Here is a 26,530-nt window from a genome sequence, read left to right as displayed (position 1 = left end):
AGATATATATAAATATATATAATTTATAAATTCATTCCTGTTTCACTTATATTAAAGTAAAAATTGTAGACCGCCTATGACTTAAGACGATTTTATATAAAATAGGACTAAAAATAGCGCCTTTATATTACACCAGGGGTACTTTCCGATTCACGCATGATGCGCATGATGTGACAAAGAATCTATAATATGCGTGACATGAACTATAGATTTTCTGTCACTTCATGCGCATCATGCGTGAATCGGAAAGTACCCCAGTATGCACTATTAGGCCGAATTCATACCTTGGCAGAAAAGTAGAAAGTAGAAAAACTGAAACCAATCAGAACTCGCGCTAGTAGTAAGCTTACTAGGTAGTAAACTTGGTGGTAGTAAACTTACTACCAACGCGAGTTCTGATTGGCTTCTGCTTTTCTACCAAGGTGTGAATCCGGCCTAAGGTCCGTTCTACAATACGTTGTATGTCGCAGTCAGATGTCAGAACACAGCCGATGGTCTAATGAGAATTTGTTTTCGAAAAAGAAATTCTTTCATTGGAACATCGGCTGCGTTTCGACATCCGACTGTGATATACGACGTATTGTAGAACAGGCCTAATAGATACAGCGTGACTTGTACGACACCTAAAATAGCGTATCGCAACGACTTATTATGTTTGTTGATTTTTCATTGTACTCCTTGTACTATTTTTTTTTCTTTTTCCTTAATCATATTTTTCTTTTTTCTTTTTAAATTCTGAAAATGTACACACAAATTCTTTTAAAAAAATTTCCGAATGTATTCGTCTTATTCAATGAGAGTATTCGCTCAAAGGAACATACATATTAAGACGATCTTATATATGTATAAGAACAAATATGAATACCGGCCTTTCTCTGTTAAACGCAGTCATGTGACAATTGAGCCTGCGTACAAGCCCCGGTTGCATATCATTATATAAATAAGTTAGAAAAAGCGCGAAGCTACGACATATAGAATGGACTGCTGATGGCAGTGGAAGGGGAAACCGCACGAGTAGAGTGAGAGGCAGATAATATGGGATATCCTTCGTCTCTTTCTAATAAAGTCTGATTGGTTGGTAAAAAATCGCCAACCAATCAGGCTTTATTAAAAAGAGACGGAACGATACCCCATATTAGAGATACTATAAGAGAGATGAGACAATGCGGTAACGATTTCTGATTGGCTCCGTCGCTTGGGGTATAATCGGAAGTGCGAGAGAGAAAGATATATATATAACTAAGAGAAAGATATATAACTAACAAAGAAAGCCTAGCCGACCCTAACCTGTCACCTGTCAATATAAAGTGAAAGTAGTGTTAACATTTGTGCAAATTATAAGGTATGTATTTTATTTCAGACTATGTGATTTATATAATGTGCCGTATTTCCAATGTAATCTCAAAATAAAATTAAATAAAATAAAATAAAATAATTTTTTGTTTCAAATAAAATAGGTGACTTCAAAATGCCTAATTTTTTTTTTTTTTTTAAGGTTTAATGTATCGTTAACTATGTGGTTATATTGACACTACTTTTTCTTTCTTTGCCCTGTCTAATATCTCTAATTTACAAAATGCCTAAAAAGTTGCTGTGCTGGTTATTGCACTAATACAAGTAAAAAAGGATATCAGATGTGTCGATTTCCAAAAGATTCGCCATCAAAAACGTCATATCCGATATCCGGTTTTACCCCACGACGGCACATTGTCCCATCTCTCTTATAGTATCTCTACCCCATATTATCTGCCTCTCACTCTACTCGTGCGGCTTCCCCTTCCACTGCCATCAACAGTCCATTCTATATATGTCGATGGCGCGAAGTTATTATCGTTAGGATTATGTCGTTTTACTTGCTATGTCGTCTTAATTGTCGTTTATTTTGCTAATTGTCGTTAATTTTGCTATTGTTGTTATAACAAAACAAACAAATCACTAATATAGCAATTAATTAGCGTTGATCTAATAATCAAAATGTATAATCTAACATGTGTCAGTAAATATTATAGTGTTTATTATAAAAGTCAGATGAAGAAAAAAAGGATTAAAAAATCATGTATTATTGCAACTAATAGTAAGTATGATAAACATTAAATTCATATTTAAAATTAAAAAAAATATCCATAACATTCAGATTCTCATAAAATCTATTTATATAATTCATTTCTTTGTAATAAAAGTGCAGAATATTATAATTTCAAATAAGTAGTTATGTATTTAAATTTCTATGTTATTTTAGAAAACAAATTCAGCTTGCAACAGATTGCAGACAATTTAAACAAAGAAATTCCGAAAGTAAAGTTAACAACTTTATCAGGTATTATAATATATGTTAAATGTATAAATGTTATGTTAAAACTTTTACTTAACATAATTATGTTAATGTAAAGTGCTTTAAAGTGTTATAAGTTTACATATAAAATTATATTTACTTTATTTTCATAAATTTTGTTTTAAAGATTCTCCACCAACTGTCAATTCCAATGCTACGTTAAATGTTGATACATCAAATGTGATATTTGAAATCAAAGAAGGCACTTGCGTTCCTTCAAGCAGTAACTGTAATACTGAACAGTGCAATATAAAGTCTGATTTTAATTTGATTAATTGTGATAATACAAATGACAGAGATAACATTAAAGATTCTGCGCATTTGACTGAAGATGCTCTTTGTATCGATGAGAATCTTAATACATTAGTTGTTAGTAACAACATTGAGATAAGCGGTAAGTCTACGATACATATAATTAGCCGGATTTTAATATATTATACAGTGAACATTCTATATGCAGTTTTTTTTTTTTTTACATATTTTGCGTTACAATACATTATAGCTTTTGCAACATAAGTTACACACAATAAATATTCTCTACTTTATTTTCATAAATTTTGTTTACAGATTCTTCACCAGCTACCAATTTCAATGCTACGTTAAATATTGGCACAGCAAATGTGAATTACGATATCGAAAATGTTTCGACAATATTAAGTGGGAGGGTCCCGTTAGCGCACGGTGCGATAGCCCACAGCCCGATAGCACAAATAAAATTTAATATAATTCCCGATAACCCACATCCCTTTAGCACACAGCCCGATAGCACACAATGCAAAAGGCGCATCATCCCGATAGCGCACAATGAAAAAGGCGCCTTATCCCGATAGCGCACAATGCAAAAGGCGCATTGTTCCGATAGCACACATCCCGATAGCGCACGGTGCGATAGCCCACAGCCCGATAGCGCACAGTGCGATAGCCTACAGCACGATAGCACACAGGGGGTGGGGGTGTGGGGGGTGGTGTGGGGGTTGTGGTGGGGGTGTGGGGGGGTGCTTCGGACCCGTGTGCTATCGGGATGTGTGCTATCGGGATGTGTGCTATCGAGATGTGTGCTATCGGGCTGTGGGCTATCGCCCCGTGCGCTATCGGGCTGTGGGCTATCGCACCGTGCGCTATCGGGCTGTGGGCTATCGCACCGTGCGCTATCGGGATGTGTGCTATCGGGATGTGTGTTATTGGAACAATACGCCTTTTGCATTGTGCGCTATCGGGATAATGCGCCTTTTTCATTGTGCGCTATCGGGATGATGCGCCTTTTGCATTGTGTGCTATCGGGATGTGTGCTAAAGGGATGTGGGCTATCGGGAATTGTGTTCAATTTTTCGTGTGCTATCGGGTTGTGCGCTATCGCACCGTGCGCTAACGGATCCCATTCATATTAAGTAAGGTTTCTGATGTAAAACAGAGCGTTCAATGTTGTAATGAATTTGTTTCTACTTCTAAAATATGTGAAAATGCGAATGTCATTGAGAAATGTAGAAATCCTAAAAAAACTCCGAAGATCTTGGAAATACAAAATGTTAAGATATTACTAAAAAAGATTCCAGTGGATACAAAGAAGATTGATAATATTACATACAACAATATGCAGCTGAATAATACGTATAGTATCGCTAATAACAATGTTTCTTCAAATTCAAACGAGACTTACGTTATCGATAATATTTCAAATGATACATCCGGTCCAGTTGCAGAATCTACACTCATAGAGAATCAGTTAAGCTTAGAGTGTGAAATCAATGATAATAATTCGAATAAGTCTGATGATACATCCGTTACATCTAAAAATAATTTAGATGATAGTTTTTATTTGTCAGATTGTTCTATGCTTGAGGACACAGATGAAGATGAAGATGAAACTGAAAATACACATGAACGTACGATTAATACAAGTAAAAATAAATCTGTGAACAGTACATTAAATTTGACATCATCATACTCATCTAAAATATGTGATGATAGAAATATGTATGTGGAAACTTCTGACAATCCTAAATTGAAACTAAGTATGTGCCTATATTGTAAAACATTTCAAACGCAATTTGCAAGGCATTTAGAAACAGTACATAGAGAAGAAGAAGATGTGAAAAAGTTTCGTCTTTTACCTAAGGGTAAGTTGTATGTTATATACAAAGTTGTCAATACTATTTAGAATATTCTAAAAGTTAATTGAAATCAAAGGTCCTAATGTAGAAATCGCAGTTCCTAATGTGGAAATGTCGAAGAAAATCATTTATCATAGCTTTTCAAATTTTAATACTTTATATATTTAAAATTATGCTTTTTAAAGTGAAATTCTATTCAAGTTAATAACTCAAAATTGTATGAAAAATAAAATTTTGTTATCTATATTCGGCTAATTTCATTCAAAAAATTTTTCTTGTTCAATCGCTCATAACTCGAAAACTATTAATGTATCATGTTTCTTATTAACACATTTCCATATCTAACTTGTACATATACTACTAAAGTATTGTTTGCAAATTTTTGCAATACAGTGTTGTTGCATTCACTCAACTCAAAGCATATAAATCTAATTTTTATGATTTAATATTTATTTGAAATGTTCTTTGCACTAAATTAAATTAAAGTTTTGTTATAAAACTGATAGATATTATTTATCTTTTTGTTTCTAATCGGAAATCTAATTCAAGTTTAAACACATTTCATTCAGTAAAATATTAATTTATGGATTTATGAATATGAAAATTGGATTTGGTCTGCTTTTGGATTTATTCTTTAAAGTCAAAAATGCTACTTTTGATAAATATTATATATTGAGATGACTTTGATTGAAATAGTGTATTTTGTTTCCTCAACTAATATCAAATCTATTCCAAAATTCTTCCATACTGAAAAAACTGTGCAACCAGACAAATATCTTCTCTCTATACGATAAACATAAATAAATTCTTCTCATAATTCTACGTACAAAAATATTCGATAAAATAATTTTAAAAAATGGTAAATAAAATATATAAAATAACCTCAAAGAATAAATATTTTACAAAACATCTTACATAAAGAATATTAGGATAAAATATTTTATCAAGTAAAATATTTTGCTAAGTATTCATTTTTTGATGATCTTATCAGAGAGATGATCTTTATATGAAATAAAAAGAAACTCATTTAATGAAAGGAATCTCATTTATCAAATTATATGTATAGCTTTATTTTAAACAAGAATCCTTAAATTAAAAAAAAATATATAAAAAATTTTGCTAACTATAATATTTGATCAAACAATTTTTTTCTGATACTTTTCAAATATTAATAATTTATTGTGTATATTGTGTGTAAAATTTTTAATAATTTACTTTTAATTTAATCGTAATTTATCATACATTTTGTACTTATTATTTCAGGTAACCCGGAACGAAAGAAGATTATTGGTCTACTTAGACGAAAAGGAAATTTCACATATAATACTAATTCTAACTAAATAAAAGAGATTTAATTGTATGCCGGCGTCCAAGAAAACAATTGAATAGACAAGCAACCGATTTTATTCATTGTGCTAAATGCAAAGGGTTTTTTTCTAAAAATAATATAAGACATCATTTTGCGTCATGTACGCAAAAAAGGGAATATCCTCAAAGTAATGAGGGAAGACAGCGTAACTCAAATTATTAGATATGATGAACTGGTTTTGGTAATAAAATGTGTCAGAAATATCGTCTCCAACATCAGCACGATATGATCAGAGCGCGACTGAGATTACTTGGACGATTTCTTATTGTTTTGAAAGATCTCGATAATAGTATAATAGATTTCTCTTCAATATATGATCCAACAAATTATGAACAATGCGTTAAAGCTGTTAATAAACTCGCACAATTCGATGAAAAGACTTGGACATATAAAATACCATTCATTGCATCATCTTTAGGAACACTTATAAAACAAATTGGGAAAATTTTAAGAAGTATGTGCATTAAGAAACAAGATTTTAGCAAACAAACTGTGGTAGAAAATTTTTTGAAATTATTTGAAGAGGATCCTGTTACTGTAAATAAAATTGTGTTTGAAACTCAAGGGCATCGAAAAAGGCAAAAAAATATTGTTTTGCCATCTATAAATGATATAAAGATATTCAATGCTTGTCTCAAAACTGAACGCACAAAAGCTTTAGAATTTTTACAAACAGATGGTTTCTCAATTCACGCATGGCGTATGTTAGCTGAAACAACATTAATAACGATTATGATATTTAATAGAAGACATGCTGGTGAACTGGAGCGTGTTTTAATTGAAAATTTGGAAAATTGTGCGGCAGTTTCAAAAGAAGAAGCACCTGAATTATATAAATCTTTATCCAAATATGTACGAATGAGAATACGCGGTAAATTAGGAAGAACGGTTCCTGTGTTACTTTATGAAGAAGTATTAAAATGTATGCAAATGATTGTTAATTATCGTAAACAGACTGGTGTTCTCGAAAATAATCCTTATATTTTTGGTATACAGGGTGATTCAAAACAACCGTTTGTCCTTAAAATGTCGTATTCCTGACTGAATTCTAAGACGATTTTTCCTTTGCCAAAATTTGATCCGAAGCTTAGTTTTCAAATTATTAAAAGAAATATTAAGCGAATTACGGCACGAGTACGGGCGGTAGGCAGGAGCGGCGCAACTCATTATCCGACGCGGGCGACTGTGTGAGGCACTCGCTGCGATCAGCTGTTCGCTACACGCGATGTGTTAGTGTTTGTTTATGTCTGTGTTTTGCGTGTGTGCGTACCTACACACACACACTCTCTCTCTCTCTCTCTCTCTCTCTCTCTCTCTCTCTCTCTTTCTCTCTCTCGCACTTACTCACTTTTATTCTTACCTTGTAGAGGTGTTTGATGACTTTACTTCTGATGAATAATTGTTGCACGACTGTTAACAATGAGACGTTCCCATCTGACACACCGAATAATAAACAAATTTTTCTTCTTTCAGAAATTGTATCCACATTTAGAACGAATACACTCACGCACTTGATCGAAAATAAAGAATATATTTATCGATTGTAACAGTTAATCACAATCTCGGTTACTACTGATTGATTATTAAAATCACTCACAAAAAACGCGTTAAATGCAAAGCGCACGTTACTCGATGCGGATGACAATAGTCTGCGACGATGACAACAGACTGCGGTGACGCGACGTGACGCGATGACGCGACGCGACGCGACGATAACAATGACGGCGTTGCCGAACGTCCAAAGAAATCTATTAAAACGCATGAGAGCTTGCGTTAGAATCGATGGTGGTCATTTTGAGCACTTATTATAAATTTTTTTGAAACTAAAAATCCGCTCTTTTCAGAGCGGCCAAAAAATAACTCGCTCTTTTCAGAGCAACCAACACATTCATACGTGGAACATCTTGTTCGCAAAAACCTAAAATTAATTTTTCTTATGTCTCGCTTGCGAAAAAAAGGCAAAACAGTAAATAATGTTGTTATTAAAAAAAAAAAAAAAAGCATAATGTATTATAATACGTTATAATATGTTTTTTTTAATAACTTAAAAATTATACATATTATTATCACATGTAATGTATGTACGCGTTCACGTTCGGCAACGCCGTGATTGTTATCGTCGCGTCGCGTCGCGTCACTGCAGTCTGTTGTCATCGTCGCAGACTATTGTCATCCGCATCGAGTAACGTGCGCTTTGCATTTAACGCGTTTTTTGTGAGTGATTTTAATAATCAATCAGTAGTAACCGAGATTGTGATTAACTGTTACAATCGATAAATATATTCTTTATTTTCGATCAAGTGCGTGAGTGTATTCGTTCTAAATGTGGATACAATTTCTGAAAGAAGAAAAATTTGTTTATTATTCGGTGTGTCAGATGGGAACGTCTCATTGTTAACAGTCGTGCAACAATTATTCATCAGAAGTAAAGTCATCAAACACCTCTACAAGGTAAGAATAAAAGTGAGTAAGTGCGAGAGAGAGAAAGAGGGAGAGAGAGAGAGAGAGAGAGAGAGAGAGAGAGAGAGAGAGAGAGTGTGTGTATGTACGCACACACGCAAAACACAGACATAAACAAACACTAACACATCGCGTGTAGCGAACAGCTGATCGCAGCGAGTGCCTCACACAGTCGCCCGCGTCGGATAATGAGTTGCGCCGCTCCTGCCTACCGCCCGTACTCGTGCCGTAATTCGCTAAATATTTCTTTTAATAATTTGAAAACTAAGCTTCGGATCAAATTTTGGCAAAGGAAAAATTGTCTTAGAATTCAGTCAGGAATACGACATTTTAAGGACAAACGGTTGTTTTGAATCACCCTGTATAATATTTTATATATTTTTTATTATTTATAAAGATTTTTTTACAGTTTAATTATTCACCGTTGACTCGCTATATTATTAGCTCTCATACAATTTTCAAATTATTTAATTTATAAAATCTCTCTGTAAACGAAATTTTTCGTAAAAGATTTTGTATTTTCCTCAATGAGATGTTCTTGATTGCTTAATTCATCTTAATTTTCACATTTTGCCTTTTTGTTACTCTCGAGAATGCTACATAGAATTGACCATGAGCAAATACAGGATGTTGAAAAAGTTCGAAATCATTTGTATTGAAATCGATCTTTGGAATGAATACAATCTGACCTCGGGCAGGACCAGTCAGAACCTCCGCATAAATAAGATTAGGTTTCAATTCAGTAACAATGAATCTTGTGCCATTGCATAGTCTTTTACGAATCTTGTGCTATTGCATAATCCTTTCTTAGTATTTAACGATAGTCTATTCATGTAAAAAAATTTATCCGGATATCTTAAAATTTACGAAAGTTAGAACCACAACAAATATTTCTCAAAAAATTTAAAATTTTATAAAAAATAAAACATTGTATGAATTTTTATAAAAATAACATTAAATAAAAGTGTTGTACTACTTTACTTGTATGCCAAATTGGAGCGCTGCAAGTCAAACAGTTCTTGAGATATTTAAATTTAAAAAATGTCGGTGGACACATACACACAAACACACATACAAACATTTTAAAAAATGTTATTTTTCAATGTTTTTGAACATTCTGAACGCATTAGCATAGAAATCTGGAAAACAATTTTTTTCACAAAAACTAAGCTTCCTCTAAATATAAAAAAAAAAATTTTTTTTTAAACCCACATTGTTTTCATCCACGAAAAATTAAAAAAATTTTGGTACCAATTTCGAGAAAATCGGTCCATAAATGCGCGCGCGCGTGGTGGGTGCGTGAATGGGTGGGTGGGAGTGTAAAACTTTAAAAAAACCAAATAGTATCCATCCCCGAAAAATTTGCACAATTTTGGTACTGTTGTGCCTCTTAGGGTACAACAGGATTTGTAGGATACTGTGAAGGGTTCCGTTCGTCTTAGGATTTGGGAATCCGAGTGTCGAGGGTGGTGAACAGAACACTTTGGTCACAAGAGAAGAGTTTATTCCAACTCACGTGTACAATTCTTTGGTATGTCGAATCGCAGCGCGTCCTCGCAGTAGATTATATGTAATTGTCTTCTTCGGTTCGGAATACGGCCCCGAGGAGTTAATCAGGCGCGCTTATATTACCCGAAAGTAGGTTTTGTTTTTCGGTTAATGTGTCGCATGTATGCAATCGGTTTTGCATCGTCTGCGTTTTGTGATCTCGAATGTGTCGCGATGTCTTAACGCGTGTATGCAATCGGTTGCGTTTTTTATTTCGAGGCGCGCGCTATATCTTTCGAAATGCTGATTCTGCGTTCTCTTTTGTGGGTTTTTAGGTCGTGGTTGTGTCATAGTGTTTACGGTTACAACACCCTTCCCCCGCGGAAAAAAGAAAACGGATCGAGTTTTCCTTTTCCCTATTCTTCACGTGGTGGGTTTTGTTTTCTATTTCTTCGGTACAATATTATAGCTATTATGCTTATAATAAGAATGGCTGTGCTACCTGATATTGGATATATAAATTGTTTTTTTTAAAAACGGATTGACACTGACGTTGTCTAGATCTTCTGTTAGATCTTGTAGTCTCGAGCTTAAATCCTTTAGTTCGGTAAATAACCGATTTTTTCGAAGTATATCCCTGGCTCTCGATTAAATTGTTCTACCTCGTATTCCTCTTCTAGGTCTTTTCTTGCGGTAGTAGGCTGCATCTTCCATGCCATTAGCGCTCTGGAATGGAAATAGGTGTGCCGAAATTTTTCTTTCTTAATGTTCTATGAACGCTTTTAAACGGTTCGCATGTGTATTTATTATCTTTCGTCCTACTTTAATATTATAATTGACATCGGAGATTTTGTCGATGATTGTGTATGGTCCGGTCCATAATGCATCGAGTTTTTGGATCGGCCCCTGCGGACGGTTTCGTTGTGTAATAGTACTTTTTCTCCTACCTTGAACGTGGTATTCTTCGACTTTTTGTCGTACTTATCCTTTGCTTTCACCTTTTCGTTTTTTAAGTGTTCCTTTGCGATTTGCTGGGCGGCGCGTAATTTTTCTTTCAATTCTTGCGCGTAGTCATCGTATGTATATGTCGGCTTCGGGGGTTGCGATAATGCCGTAGGTAGGGTCGCTTGATGTCCGTAAAGTAGTTCGAACGGCGTGAACCCCGTGGCTGTATGCGGTGTGGTGTTATATGCAAACATCGTGTATGATGTCCATTCATCCCAGTTTGTTTGTTCAGCATTAATATAGTGGCGAAAATATTCTGCTAAGGTACGGTGTGATCGTTCCAAGGCTCCGTTGCTTTCTGGATGGTATGCAGTTGTCTGAATTTTCTCAATTTTTAGTAATTTACAGACGTCCTTGAACATTTCGCTAAGAAAGTTTGTACCCTGGTCGGTTAAGACCTTTTCTGGGATACCATGTTCGAAGATAATTTTTGTTACGAATTCCCTTGCAATTGTTGCGGCTTCTTGGTTAATTATCGGAATCGCTTTACTAAATTTTGTTAGATTATCTTGGAAGGTAAGTACATATTTATTCCCATTACTAGAGATCGTTAGGGGTCCTACGATGTCTAAAGCGCATTTTTCGAATGGTTTGCTTGCGGTATCTATTATTACCAGTGGTGCTTTGTTTTTTCGCGAAAGTTTATTTTTTTGGCAGAGTTCACATTTTGCTACATAGTTTTCTACATCCTTAGTCAGTCCTTTCCAGTTGTGTAGTAACCGGATTCTGTTAATGGTGCGTTCTGTCCCTTGATGTCCTCCTAGGGGTGCGTCGTGATACTCATATAGTATGCGGCGTTTCTCCTCTTCCGTGTATTTCCGCTCTGTTTTTGTGTCATTAATTTCTTCTTCATCGATTTTATTAATTTCTTCTTCATCGATTTTATTAATTTCACCTACATGTCGGCTGAGTGCGTCAGCGTTTTTATTGGCTTTGCCTGCCTTGTGTACAATCTCGTAATCGTATTCTTCAAGTTTTAATTGCCAACGCATCAATCGCGATCCAGGATCCGTTACATTAAATAACCATACTAATGGTTTGTGATCGGTGATAATTTTGAATTTTGTACCATACAGATAAGGCCTGAAATGTTTTACTGCCCATACTATGGCTAGTAGTTCCTTTTCCGTAGTATTATAGTTATATTCCGCCCGCGACAAAATTCTGCTTGCGTAAGCAATCGGGCGGTCTTGTCCTACCGGGCCTTGCGACAGTATGGCTCCGATGGCGTAATCTGAGGCATCCGTTGTTACGAGGAATTCCTGGTCGAATTCCGGATATTTTAGTATGGGTGCGGTAGTTAATTTATATTTTAACGTGTCAAATGCGTTTTGCTGTTCGCTGTTCCACTCAAATTTTTCTTCCTTTTTTGTTAATTTTGTCAACGGTTTAGCAATTTTTGAGAAATTTTCTATAAATTTTCTATAGTAACCTGCTAAACCTATGAACGCTTGTATTTCCTTAGCTTTGGTGGGAGTGGGGAATTTTTGTACGGCGTTTATTTTGGAAGGATCAGGCATGATCCCTTTTTCTGTAACGATGTGCCCTAAATATATTACTTCCTTTCTAAGGAACTCGCATTTGTCTGGTTGGAGTTTTAAATTGTGTTTACGTAATCTGTAGAGAACCTCGGCGAGTCGCATGTGGTGGTCCTCTAGGCTGTTACCGTATATTACTATATCGTCCAAGTATACGAGACATTTGATCCCTTGTAGTCCCGTCAGTACGGAGTTCATTAACCGTTGGAATGTAGCTGGCGCGTTCGTTAACCCGAATGGCATTCGATTGAACTCGTAATGTCCATACGGTGTGGAAAATGCAGTCTTGCATTTATCGGGCTCGGCCATGGGTATCTGATGATAGCCCGACGCTAGATCCAAGGTGGAGAAGTACTTTGCATTTCCCAGTTGATCTAGTATATCCGTTATGTTTGATATTGGAAAAGAATCGCCTATGGTTAAATTATTAAGTTTCCGGAAATCTACCACTATGCGTAATTTTCGGTTTCCTTCCGCATCCGCTTTTTTGGGGACCACAAGTAAAGGCGCATTCCATTGGCTGTTACTAGATCGGATTAACTTGTCCTTCAACATGCCCTCTATTTGTTTATTTATTTCTTTTTTGTGTTTCTCCGGCAATCGGTATGGGCGTACATTTACAGGTGCACTGGCAGCTCTTAGAGGGAGGTGTACTGCGGGGTCCCGCAGGGGTCAGTCTTAGGCCCCCTGCTGTGGGACCTCGCGTACGACCGTGTATTGAGGTCTGCCCTCCCCCCCGGCAGTAAGGTCGGCTGCTACGCAGACGACACGCTAGTACTGGCCGGGGGAAAGGACTGGGGGGAAGCAAGGATATTGGCAGAGATGGCAGTGGCATGCACCGTGCGTGCCATAAAGGGCATGGGTCTAGGAGTGGCCCCTCGGAAAACCGAGGCGGCCTTCTTTCACGATGGTACACGTGGAAGACCTCCGATGGCCCATGTCCAAGTGGACGGTGTCCCCGTCCGGCTGGGTCCTAACATTAAATACTTGGGACTATTGCTGGATGGAACTTGGGGCTTTAAGGATCATTTGGCCATAAAGGTAGATAAGGTGGCGACGGCTTTAAGCCGTTTGCTGCCAAACCTAGGAGGGCCGGATGATCGAGTGCGTCGACTCTACGCGAACACAGTCAATTCCGTGGCGCTCTACGGAGCGCCAGTCTGGGCGGACGCCGCGATGGCCACCAGACGCATCAAGGATACGCTAAGGCGTGTCCAGCGAAGGGTGGCCATTCACGTCGTCCGAGGATATAGGACTGTGTCGCATGCGGCGGCCATAACTCTGGCGGGGATGCTCCCCATGGAGCTCGTGCTGACATGTATGCTGGAGTATACCAGCGTCAGCGCGAGCTCCGTGAAATGGGGATGCAAGTGACTGCCAGGGTTAAGGGCATCCTCAGGCTCCAAGCCCGGCGACAAATGACAGGGAAGTTTGATGAGTACCTGTCAAATGTGCCCCATACAAATTCGGGGCACAGGGTCGTCGGGGCCGTGAGGCCTAGACTGGAAGAGTGGATGGAGAGGTCTCACGGCGGGACATCGTTTCACACTACACAGGTGTTCAGGACACGGATGTTTCGGTGAATATCTGTGTAAAATTGGGAAAGAACGCACGGCGCAGTGCCATCACTGCGGGGAGGACCAGGACTCCGCGCAACACACCTTGGAGTTCTGCCCTGCATGGGCAGAGGAGCGCGGAGTCCTGGTCAACATCATAGGAGAGGACTTGCATCTGCCCAACGTTGTTGGGCAGATGCTGGTAGACGACGAAAAGTGGAGGGCAGTCTCCTCCTTCTGCTTCAAGGTTATGACGCAGAAGGAGGAAGCAGAGAGGGAGCGGGAGAGACGGGATAGACAAACGCTTACCCCTGAATCCCGTGAAGAAAGGGACGACCCCACCTGGGTGCCCCGGCGAGGAAGGGCCGAGGGGGCGCGGGGAAGGGGCGGTGCCCGAGGTGGAGGGGGCGGCGGCGGGGGCGGTCCGCCAAGGCGAGGTCGCGGTGGCGGACCACCTCGTCGCCGAACAAGGAGACGCCCCCCTGATGAGGTGAACTAAGCGGGATGGATGCTGGGCGAGGGGCGCTGTGCCCTCCCGCCCGATGGTGGAGTAAGGGAGGAGTAGCCGGGCGAGGGGCGCTGTGCCCCCCTCGCCCTGCGCAAAGACAGAGTAGGGCGGGAGCGGGTGTCGCCTGGCTGGCGACCGCTCGGCGTAAGCCCTGCGGCCGGGAGTCGGGCGGCATCCGTTCCCGCCCCTGCCGAGTTCCACCTCCCTGGGGAGGACCTCGGCGATGCCCCCGGGCCGATGGTCGAATTCCGTAAAGGGAGGGAACCGCGGCCAGGGGGCGCGGGGACCACAGGGGCTCACTAGGAGCCCCATTGCACGTGGTCCCCCGGGTAGGGACGCGGCAGGGGCGGCCCTCTCACCGGTGCCTTAGAGCGCCGGTGGGAGGGCACTACTGCCTGCGGGAGGGTTCCTTCCCCTTCTGGGAGGGAACTCTTAGGAGAAGAGCTCTCGGAGCGTCGGCCGGATCTCTCATCCCTTTAGGGAGAGAGAGGGGGCCCCATTCCGGGAGCGGGGGGTGGCGGCTCGAACGGGAACTCTCGAGCCGTGACCCCGCCCCCCCAAACTTTTTGGGAGGGCGCGGCGTGGGGTCGGTGCCCCCCTGCGCCGCAACCGGGAAGGCCCGCACGATGTGTTCGCGGGGGGAGTATCTTCCTCACGGGGAAGATGCTCCCCGAGAAGGTAAGGCCAGGGGATGGCAAGAAGTAATGCTTCGGCAGTTCCTTGCCATCCACGTAAGCGCCAGCGTAGGCACCTGCTGTGGTTTTAGTGCGGTAGGTCTTGGACCCCACCGCCGATCCATACGTGGATCGGTGATGGGGGACAAGGAGTCCCACATAACCCTCATCCCCTACCCGGGGGGTGAGTGGTACCATGAGGTTTCCACAGCGCCAAAAAAAAAAAAAGGTGCACTGGCAGCTCGGAGCGCGATTTCGTGTGACGTAGTCGGAGTGCAAGTCAGCGCGTCTCCTTTAAGGTAAAACACGTTCCTCACAGATTTGAAGCAATGTTTTTACTTCTTCTTGATTGAGATGTTGTAGTCGGAGTAAATTTTTTATTTGCTCTCTGCGGGAGAGTGTAGGCGCTTCCTGCGGGGGCGGGACATTATCTCTTCGAGCCACCGTGTTCGTAATTTCCTCGACGTTTACCCATGGAGTTGACATTTTAATGTATTTTTCGGTTGTATTTATAACGCTAACCGGGCATGAAAATTCTTCTGGTTCTACGAGACAGTGTCCGATAAATACTCCGGGCAGCATTTCCTCGGCGCGCACCACGCCTACCTTATTCGAGTCGGTGATGGTTCGGACGATTGTTTCGCTTCGCGGCTTCAGCATTAGCGCGCGGTACGGGCGTAATTTTAATATTGTCTCTGCTAGTTATAGCTGTTTTTTGTCGTAATCACACGTTATCTTGTGCTTTTGCAAGAAATCTACTCCCAAGATTCCTTCGTAGTCGATGGGGAAATCGTCCTTCACGATGTAGATAGGATGCCGTATTTTTCGGTCCTTCAAGATTATTGTGGCCTCGATTTTTCCTATGGTCTGGATCTGGTATCCCGTCACTCCGGTCAATGCCATTTTCTCTTCGTAGATCATGGCTTCCCCTTTTAGATTTCTTAATTTAATTAAGGTCACGGTTGCGCCGGTGTCGAAGAGTAAATTTAACCTTCCCTTCTTTGCCTCTTGTATGGGCAGAGTCACTAGATCTAGACCTGTAGTAGTGGGTAGTTGTGTGATTACTTGCGATATTTGATACTCGACCGCGGGTCTCGGCCGTTTCAGGTTTTCCTCGTCTTCTTCATCCTCCGGTGTGGTATGTTTCTTTCGCTGTCCACTAGTGTTAGAATGGCCTTGGGCGCTCTTATTTCCGTTTGTCCTTGTCTGCGTATTTCCCGGGCGTCCGTGCAGACTCCAACATTCGTTACGACCGTGACCTAATTTTTTGCAGTAGGTGCAATGTTTCTCAATAACGTTGATTTTCCCTTGTGGTTTTGGCAAGGAGAATCTGTTGGCTTATCTGCTCGTGCGGCAGTCTCGTCCGAGGTGTCCTGTCTTCCCGCATTTGTGACACTGTATAGTTTTATTGATGTGTCCTGCGTGTGAAGTAGTCTGGTCGGTCCGGGTCGTAGTGTCTGCTCTGTCGGGCCCTTCACTTTCTCTTCCGCGCTGGCTTGTGCGATGGCGTCTTGTAGCGTCGTGTGATGCTGTGCTCGTACCATCAGCTGGATGTTTTCCTGGAGGCCTATCTGGAAGTTCTGCAGGGGTTGTTGTTGAAGAGTATCGAGTATAATGCGCTTGCGCTCGCTGCCGAAAGCCTGCCCTCGATCATGGATTCGTACAGTTCCATGGCTAAATTATCGACGCGTAGTCCGTATTCCCGGGCGCTTTCGCCGGGTTTTTGCTTCAGGGTGTTGAATTCCACCTGAAGATGGGTAGTGCTCCTCTTGCTTAGATAGCAGATTTCCAGTTCCCTTTTAAGTTGGGCGAAGTTGTTTATGTCGCGTGTTTCAAAGTCGAGCATAGCCTTCCCCTTTAACTTGGTGCAGAGTATCGCTTCTAGTAGCGTCTTTTCGTCTACCAGGTTAATATTTTTTATAGCGTAGGAGCTGGCGCTTAGAAATTCTTTAAGTCTGGCTTGGGAGGTTCCGTCGAACTCAGGTATCATGTCTCGCGCTTCTTTCAGCCGTAAGAAACCATGCAGATGTGCGGTTTGCCTGGGCACATCGCTCACGGTTCGTCCATATGAGATGTCGGCATAGGGGTTTTCGTGTATTATTCGCGTTCTATTTAAGTCTTCTCGGTTAATACGTAGGTCCTGCATCTGGTCGCGGAGGTGTCTCATTTCCTCTTGCATTTCTCGGAAGCTCTGCAAAACCTCGACTAATACCGCGTTGCTCGGATCTTCGCTAGGACGTCCCGCATCCTCGTAATGGGCGGCGGCGCCATGCCTAGTCTGCGTTCGCATACGCTCGATTTCTCTATCTATGTCGTCGGACGGGACCGTGGGGTGTGTCATAGTGTTTCCGCCAGGTATCTCAAAAATACTACTATCGTACGACACGGGGGAGTAGTTTCGTCTTACCGAAACGCGATCAACCGTTGTTCGATCGATATTGCTCGGTCCTGCTTCGTTATTATTATGCGGCGAGGACTGGTTGTCCGTTACGCCTTGGGTTTCGGGTTCGCGTGCTTCCGGATTTACGCCTGGGTATTCGGATTCGAGGTTCTTTCGTACGCTATCGCGAATATCGCGGGCCGCTTCTTCTACTACTTGCACGGGCGTTACGAAGCCGAATCTATTTGCTAATTTCGCCGGTGCGCTTAAAAAACGGGGTCGTTGAAATGTGACCTTCTTTTTTGACGGTGTCGACATTCAGGCTGTTATTATACAATATGCTGACTTACAGTATAACGGTACGCATTCTTCTTTCGCTCGCTTGTCGTTTCCGCACGGTCAGCTGTTGGTCGGCGCCGGAGTCTCCTGTCGCACTCCGCGGCGTCCCCGAATTACTGTGGTCGGCTTCTTGCGCTGTCTTGTGGTTGGATGCTCCTATTCTGGTCCGCTGCAGCTTCTCTCGGTTTTCTGTTTGAGGTCCTCGAGCACTGACGATGTTGGCAGATCCGTACTTGGCAGATCTCTCTTGTTGTCAGGAATCTTGTATTGTCAGATATCCTTTATTGCTCAGTATCAGTATCAGTATCCCACCGCTGCCACTTGTTGTGCCTCTCAGGGTACAACGGGATTTGTAGGATACTGTGAGGGGTCCGTTCGTCTTAGGATTTGGGAATCCGAGTGTCGAGGGTGGTGAACAGAACACTTTGGTCACAAGAGAAGAGTTTATTCCAACTCACGTGTACAATTCTTTGGTATGTCGAATCGCAGCGCGTCCTCGCAGTATATTATATGTAATTACTTGTCTTCTTCGGTTCGGAATACGGCCCCGAGGAGTTAATCAGGCACGCTTATATTACCCGAAAGTAGGTTTTGTTTTTCGGTTAATGTGTCGCATGTATGCAATCGGTTTTGCATCGTCTGCGTTTTGTGATCTCGATTGTGTCGCGATGTCTTAACGCGTGTATGCAATCGGTTGCGTTTTTGATTTCGAGGCGCGTGCTATATCTTTCGAAATGCTGATTCTGCGTTCTCTTTTGTGGGTTTTTAGGTCGTGGTTGTGTCATAGTGTTTACGGTTACAACAGTACCAATTTCGAGAAAATCGGTCAATAAATATGTGAGTGCGTGGGTGAATGCGTGGGTGGGTAGATGGGAGTGTAAAACTTAAAAAAACCACATATTAGCCATCCCCGAAAAATTTGCCAAATTTTAGTACCAATTTTAATAAAATCGATCAATAAATGTGTGAGTGCGTGGGTGGGTGCGTGAATAGGTGGGTGGGAGTGTAAAACTTTTAAAAAACCAAATAGTATCCATCCCCGAAAAATTTGCACAACTTTTATACCAATTTTGAGAAAATCGGTCAATAAATATGTGAGTGCGTGGGTGAATGCGTGGGTGGGTAGATGGGAGTGTAAAACTTAAAAAAACCACATATTAGCCATCCCCGAAAAATTTGCCAAATTTTAGTACCAATTTTAATAAAATCGATCAATAAATGTGTGAGTGCGTGGGTGGGTGCGTGAATAGGTGGGTGGGAGTGTAAAACTTTTAAAAAACCAAATAGTATCCATCCCCGAAAAATTTGCACAACTTTTATACCAATTTTGAGAAAATCGGTCAATAAATATGTGAGTGCGTGGGTGGATGCGTGGGTGGGTAGGTGGGGGTGTAAAACTTAAAAAAACCACATATTAGCCATCTCCGAAAAATTTGCAAAATTTTGGTACCAATTTTGATAAAATCGTTCAATAAATGTGTGAGTGCGTGGGTGGGTGCGTGGGTGGAAGTGTAAAACTTTTAAAAACCAAATAGTATCCATCCCCGAAAAATTTGCACTATTTTGATACCAATTTCGAGAAAATCGGTCAATAAATTTGTTAGTGCGTGGGTAGGTGCGTGGGTGGAGGTGTAAAAATTAAAAAAAAACCACATAGCAGCCATCCCCGAAAAATTTGCAAGATTTTGGTACCAATTTCGAGAAAATCGGTCCACAAATGTGGAAGTAGTTCGCGGTCAGACATACAGACAGACGGTACTTATATATATAGATATAGATATTATTTTCTTTTATATTTACAAAAAAATCTAAAATTTAAGAATTTTACTAAAAAACATATCTATATATATAAGTGCCGTCCGTCTGTCTGTCTGTATGTACGCGAACTCCTTCCACATTTGTGGACCGATTTTTGTTAAACAAGTACCAAAATCTTGCAAATTTTTCGGGGGTGGCTGCTGTGGGGTTTATTTTCATTTAAAAAAAAATTTTTTTTTTTTCAATGAGGAGGGTATGTTTTCCTGAAAATAATTTTTTTTACAGATTTTTACGCCATTTATGCCAATGTGTTTAGGGTGTTCCAAAACATTGTATGTGGGTGGTTGCGTGGGTTTTGCCCACCCACGCAACCACCCAAAAAAACAAACAACGCACTTATACATTTGTTCACCGATTTTCAATAAATTCGTAAAAAAATTCAGCAAATTTTTCGGTGATGGCTACTATATGTGATTTTTTTAATCCACCCTCGCAACCACCCACGCACCCACCTACGCACTCATACATTTGTTAACCGATTTTCAATAAATTGGTTCCAAAATTTCGGTAATTATTCGGGGATGGCTACTATATGTGATTTTTTTTGTTTTACACCTTCACCCACGCACCAACCCAAGCAATCACATATTTATTAACCGATGTTTTCGAAATTGGTAATAAAATTTTCGATATTTATAAGGGATGACCATTATGATTATTTTAAAGTTTTGCCAACCCACGCAACCACCCACGCACCCACCTAAGCAATCATATATTTTTTCATCTATTTGCATGAAATTGGTAACAAAATTTATCAAATTTTTCGGGGATGGCTATTATATGTGATTTTTTTTAACAAACCCTCGCAACCACCCACGCACCCACCCACGTACTAATACATTTGTTCATTGATTTTCACGAAATTGGTGAACGATTCGAAATTGGTATTAAAATTTTCAAATTTTTAATTTTTTAAGTTTTGCTAACACACGCAACCACCCACACACCCACCCACGCACTCATAAATTTGTTAACCGATTTTCACGAAATTGGTACCAAAATTTCGAAAATTATTCGGGGATGACTATTATATATGAACGCATCCACCCACGCATCCACACACGCATTCACACAAATTTTTCAAAGATGTTTACTGTATGTGTTTTTTTTTAAGTTATGTCTACATACGCACCCACCAACGCACCCACTCACGCATTTACAAATTTATTGAACGATTTTCAAGAAATTGGTAGTAAAATTTAGCAAATTTATTAGAGATGGCTACTATGTGGTTTTTTTTAATTTTACACCCCAACTCACCCACCCACGCATCTAATCACTAGCGTGCGCATTTAAAAAATGTTATTTTATGTTAAAAAACTTTGTAGTTATAAAAGAGAAACATATAATTTTAATAAAATCATCTTTGGGTAGTGGCGTGATTGTTAAATGTTGTTATTAAGTAAGAGCATTTATTTATTAATGTATTGTTTTTTTTAAATCGTAAAAATTTTTAAATTATTTTGTTCAGTTAGATTTTGCAAAAATCACCCCTTAGAGGTGATGAGTATTATTTACATGTGATTTCAGAAATGACTATCTATTTATCTATATCTATATATATTAGTAGCTGGTTTCACATATTAAATGTCATCATTGATCAAACGAATAAAAATCAATTTGAAAATAAAATCATGGAAGAAAATAATATACCGAAAGAAATAGAAAAAGAAAATGAAGAATTTCTAAATGGTAAATATAAATAATAATTAATTTATTTAAATAAAATTATTTTTTTTTTAATTTGTTAATTGTTTTATTTAAATTAATATATTATCACATTAACATATAATCTAATATATTTTTTAATTAAAAAATTTCAGTAATTGAAGATGATCAAATTAATACAAATGAATTTGAAAATTCAATTGTTGAAGAAAATAATATACCGAAAGAAATAGAAAATGTTCTGATAAATGAAACAAATGGATTTGAAATTAAAAATATAACGATGAATCAATTAAATATATCAACAGAAATTGAAGAATTTCAAAATGGTAAAAATATAAACAATAATTAATTTGTAAGATGTGATTTGCCAGTCGAATTTTTAAACAAGGTTTTAAGATTTTATTGACCAACACTGACTAAGACTAATTCTTATATTATAAGACTTTATTTGGGAATAATCTCAATTCGAGATTTATTTCCCGACTCCCCTCTAACACCCCTGTAAAATTATAGGCGAGAATTAGTCTTAGTCAGTGTTGGTCAATAAAATCTTAAAACCTTGTTTAAAAATTCGACTGGCAAATCACATCTTACATATTGTTATTTACACACCTGGACCTAATAATGGTGTTGATTGAAATTGTTTATCAAGGCAGAGAAAAGTATAGAATCGAAGGGTCTGAATAGCTCAGTTGGTGAGAGCAGTCGCCCGGCAATCGAAAGGTCTCGGGTTCGATTCCCGATTCAGCGACTTTCGGATCTATATTTTTCTCGCCTATAATTTTACAGGGGGGTTAGAGGGGAGTCGGGAAATAAATCTCGAATTGAGATTATTCCCAAATAAAGTCTTATAATATAAGAATTAGTCTTAGTCAGTGTTGGTCAATAAAATCTTAAAACCTTGTTTAAAAATTCGACTGGCAAATCACATCTTACATATTGTTATTTACACACCTGGACCTAATAATGGTGTTGATTGAAATTGTTTATCAAGGCAGAGAAAAGTATAGAATCGAAGGGTCTGAATAGCTCAGTTGATGAGAGCAGTCGCCCGGCAAGCGAAAGGTCTCGGGTTCGATTCCCGATTCAGCGACTTTCGGATCTATATTTTTCTCGCCTATAATTTTACAGGGGGGTTAGAGGGGAGTCGGGAAATAAATCTCGAATTGAGATTATTCCCAAATAAAGTCTTATAATATAAGAATTAGTCTTAGTCAGTGTTGGTCAATAAAATCTTAAAACCTTGTTTAAAAATTCGACTGGCAAATCACATCTTACATATTGTTATTTACACACCTGGACCTAATAATGGTGTTGATTGAAATTGTTTATCAAGGCAGAGAAAAGTATAGAATCGAAGGGTCTGAATAGCTCAGTTGGTGAGAGCAGTCGCCCGGCAAGCGAAAGGTCTCGGGTTCGATTCCCGATTCAGCGACTTTCGGGTCTATATTTTTCTCGCCTATAATTTTACAGGGGGGTTAGAGGGGAGTCGGGAAATAAATCTCGAATTGAGATTATTCCCAAATAAAGTCTTATAATATAAGAATTAGTCTTAGTCAGTGTTGGTCAATAAAATCTTAAAACCTTGTTTAAAAATTCGACTGGCAAATCACATCTTACATATTGTTATTTACACACCTGGACCTAATAATGGTGTTGATTGAAATTGTTTATCAAGGCAGAGAAAAGTATAGAATCGAAGGGTCTGAATAGCTCAGTTGGTGAGAGCAGTCGCCCGGCAATCGAAAGGTCTCGGGTTCGATTCCCGATTCAGCGACTTTCGGATCTATATTTTTCTCGCCTATAATTTTACAGGGGGGTTAGAGGGGAGTCGGGAAATAAATCTCGAATTGAGATTATTCCCAAATAAAGTCTTATAATATAAGAATTAGTCTTAGTCAGTGTTGGTCAATAAAATCTTAAAACCTTGTTTAAAAATTCGACTGGCAAATCACATCTTACATATTGTTATTTACACACCTGGACCTAATAATGGTGTTGATTGAAATTGTTTATCAAGGCAGAGAAAAGTATAGAATCGAAGGGTCTGAATAGCTCAGTTGGTGAGAGCAGTCGCCCGGCAAGCGAAAGGTCTCGGGTTCGATTCCCGATTCAGCGACTTTCGGATCTATATTTTTCTCGCCTATAATTTTACAGGGGGGTTAGAGGGGAGTCGGGAAATAAATCTCGAATTGAGATTATTCCCAAATAAAGTCTTATAATATAAGAATTAGTCTTAGTCAGTGTTGGTCAATAAAATCTTAAAACCTTGTTTAAAAATTCGACTGGCAAATCACATCTTACATATTGTTATTTACACACCTGGACCTAATAATGGTGTTGATTGAAATTGTTTATCAAGGCAGAGAAAAGTATAGAATCGAAGGGTCTGAATAGCTCAGTTGGTGAGAGCAGTCGCCCGGCAAGCGAAAGGTCTCGGGTTCGATTCCCGATTCAGCGACTTTCGGATCTATATTTTTCTCGCCTATAATTTTACAGGGGGGTTAGAGGGGAGTCGGGAAATAAATCTCGAATTGAGATTATTCCCAAATAAAGTCTTATAATATAAGAATTAGTCTTAGTCAGTGTTGGTCAATAAAATCTTAAAACCTTGTTTAAAAATTCGACTGGCAAATCACATCTTACATATTGTTATTTACACACCTGGACCTAATAATGGTGTTGATTGAAATTGTTTATCAAGGCAGAGAAAAGTATAGAATCGAAGGGTCTGAATAGCTCAGTTGGTGAGAGCAGTCGCCCGGCAAGCGAAAGGTCTCGGGTTCGATTCCCGATTCAGCGACTTTCGGATCTATATTTTTCTCGCCTATAATTTTACAGGGAGGTTAGAGGGGAGTCGGGAAATAAATCTCGAATTGAGATTATTCCCAAATAAAGTCTTATAATATAAGAATTAGTCTTAGTCAGTGTTGGTCAATAAAATCTTAAAACCTTGTTTAAAAATTCGACTGGCAAATCACATCTTACATATTGTTATTTACACACCTGGACCTAATAATGGTGTTGATTGAAATTGTTTATCAAGGCAGAGAAAAGTATAGAATCGAAGGGTCTGAATAGCTCAGTTGATGAGAGCAGTCGCCCGGCAAGCGAAAGGTCTCGGGTTCGATTCCCGATTCAGCGACTTTCGGATCTATATTTTTCTCGCCTATAATTTTACAGGGGGGTTAGAGGGGAGTCGGGAAATAAATCTCGAATTGAGATTATTCCCAAATAAAGTCTTATAATATAAGAATTAGTCTTAGTCAGTGTTGGTCAATAAAATCTTAAAACCTTGTTTAATAATTAATTTATTTAAATAAAATGATATTTTTTTATAAATTTGTCAATCGTTTTATTTAAATTAATATTATTACATATATATAAAGATATAACCTAATCTATATATATAAATAAAAAATTTCAGTACTTGAAGATGGGCTAGATCATTTATTAATAATGGCATTAGAAGAATTTGAAAAACGAGAGGAGCTAAAGAAGGAGGAGTGTATGAAGAATGAATTTAAAGATAAATTTCAGAAAAAAAATAAAAAGCGGAAAGGAGATAATAATGATAATGATGAAAAAAAGGATAAAAAAATTTAAAAAATATAATTTTGTATAAAATAATTATTTAAATTATTAAATATGTGTATTTTTTAAATGTTTAGATATTTAATAAAAATTATATATTAAAAATTTTTATTTGTTAATTATTATTTAATAAAATTCGCTGCTTTTTAAATTTCTATACGCTAATTTAATTATTTTTTCAAAATTAATAGAATAAATATTACAACTTTTGTTTGAGATATGCCCAAATATAATATTAATAATTAAATTTTCAACAATTTGCAATATGGGATACGTAACAATAACAGTAATATTATATGTAAAAATTATAGTTTACAAAAATTAATTTAAAAAAATTAATAAACTAACATCATAAATAGTAAAAATAACAAACAATAATAAAACTAAAAAAGTAATAAATAAATAATAAAAAAAATAATATTTATAATATTAATAACAATAAAATATTTATTTAATAATAAATTAATAATAAAAAAATAATATTAATAATATTAATAATAATTTATTTATATAAATAAATAATTATTTATTTATGTAAATAAATTATTATTAATATTATTAATATTATTTTTTTATTATTAATTTATTATTAAATAAATATTTTATTGTTATTAATATTATAAATATTATTTTTTTTATTATTTATTTATTACTTTTTTAGTTTTATTATTGTTTGTTATTTTTACTATTTATGATGTTAGTTTATTAATTTTTTTAAATTAATTTTTGTAAACTATAATTTTTACATATAATATTACTGTTATTGTTACGTATCCCATATTGCAAATTGTTGAAAATTTAATTATTAATATTATATTTGGGCATATCTCAAACAAAAGTTTTAATATTTATTCTATTAATTTTGAAAAAATAATTAAATTAGCGTATAGAAATTTAAAAAGCAGCGAATATAATTAAATAATAATTAACAAATAAAAATTTATAAATTTTTGTTAAGTTTTGTGGCGGGAGAGAGAGAGAGGAAGAAGGAGGCTAAAGGGAAAGAAGATATATTTGAAAAAAATTAATTATATAATATATTATTACATGTTAATATAATTAATAATTGTATTTCCGCGTCCGCGGCCACGTTCGCGTCCACGGCCACGGCCACGTCCGCGTCCGCGTAGTCGGCCTCTTCCGGCTCTTGCCCATCGAGCTTTCTGTTTTACTGTAAAAAAATTATATTATTTAATATTTATTTTTATTTATTATTCTTTATTATTATACTTACATTGCAATGAATCCTTTAAAAAATCTTCTGGGGGTATCACTGCAGGCTGTGGATCGTGAGCAGCCACCACCACTGCAGGCTGTGTATTATCTTCAGCAGCCACCACCAATGCAGGTTGAGTATTTTCATCAGTCTCAGTCAACACCACTACGGGCTGTGGTTGTTGTTTGGCCAAAGCAGCGGCCAATTGCCGTTGTAACTCCTGCACTTCCGTCTTTAAAATATTATTTTCAGCGCTAAGTTCGCGACTACTCTGCGTTGATACCACTATATATATATATATGCAGCGGCCAATTGCCGCTGAAACTCCTGCACTTCCGTCTTTAAAATATTATTTTCAGCGCTAAGTTCGAGACTGATCTGATCCTAAAAGATATATATATATATATATATATATATAAAAGATTAATAATCTAAATTTCTCTCTAGTACTCTGCGTTGATACCACTGCTT

General features: G+C 38.1%; 1 protein-coding gene, 3 non-coding genes and 1 pseudogene across 4 annotated transcripts; all 5 read left to right on the top strand.

Moving 5' to 3' along the window:
• Positions 1 to 3,923: 3,923 nt before the first annotated feature.
• LOC145937790 (uncharacterized) lies at positions 3,924 to 7,388 on the top strand (annotated as a pseudogene).
• A 5,737-nt stretch (positions 7,389 to 13,125) lies between these two features.
• Positions 13,126 to 13,677, top strand: LOC145937789 (uncharacterized). Its single transcript, XM_083041166.1, has one exon. It carries the CDS (start codon positions 13,126 to 13,128, stop codon positions 13,675 to 13,677), a length of 552 nt encoding a protein of 183 aa, XP_082897292.1.
• A 9,617-nt stretch (positions 13,678 to 23,294) lies between these two features.
• On the top strand, positions 23,295 to 23,370 carry Trnaa-ggc (transfer RNA alanine (anticodon GGC)). Its single transcript has one exon. It is a non-coding gene; the product is annotated as a tRNA-Ala (tRNA).
• A 266-nt stretch (positions 23,371 to 23,636) lies between these two features.
• On the top strand, positions 23,637 to 23,712 carry Trnaa-ggc (transfer RNA alanine (anticodon GGC)). The gene has a single exon. It is a non-coding gene; the product is annotated as a tRNA-Ala (tRNA).
• A 266-nt stretch (positions 23,713 to 23,978) lies between these two features.
• Positions 23,979 to 24,054, top strand: Trnaa-ggc (transfer RNA alanine (anticodon GGC)). The gene has a single exon. It is a non-coding gene; the product is annotated as a tRNA-Ala (tRNA).
• Positions 24,055 to 26,530: the final 2,476 nt, after the last annotated feature.

Source organism: Prenolepis imparis, unplaced genomic scaffold (assembly GCF_030444845.1).
Source record: "Prenolepis imparis isolate NDT839.2.m4 unplaced genomic scaffold, iyPreImpa1.0 SCAF_6, whole genome shotgun sequence".
In the NCBI taxonomy this organism is placed as follows: Eukaryota; Metazoa; Arthropoda; class Insecta; order Hymenoptera; family Formicidae; genus Prenolepis; species Prenolepis imparis.
This window is presented reverse-complemented; position numbering and strand designations above follow the sequence as displayed.

What these genes read in the sequence shown, in the direction of transcription:
- LOC145937789 (XM_083041166.1), top strand. Translation starts at nt 13,126, where the DNA reads ATGGCAGTGGCATGCACCGTGCGTGCCATAAAGGGCATGGGTCTAGGA.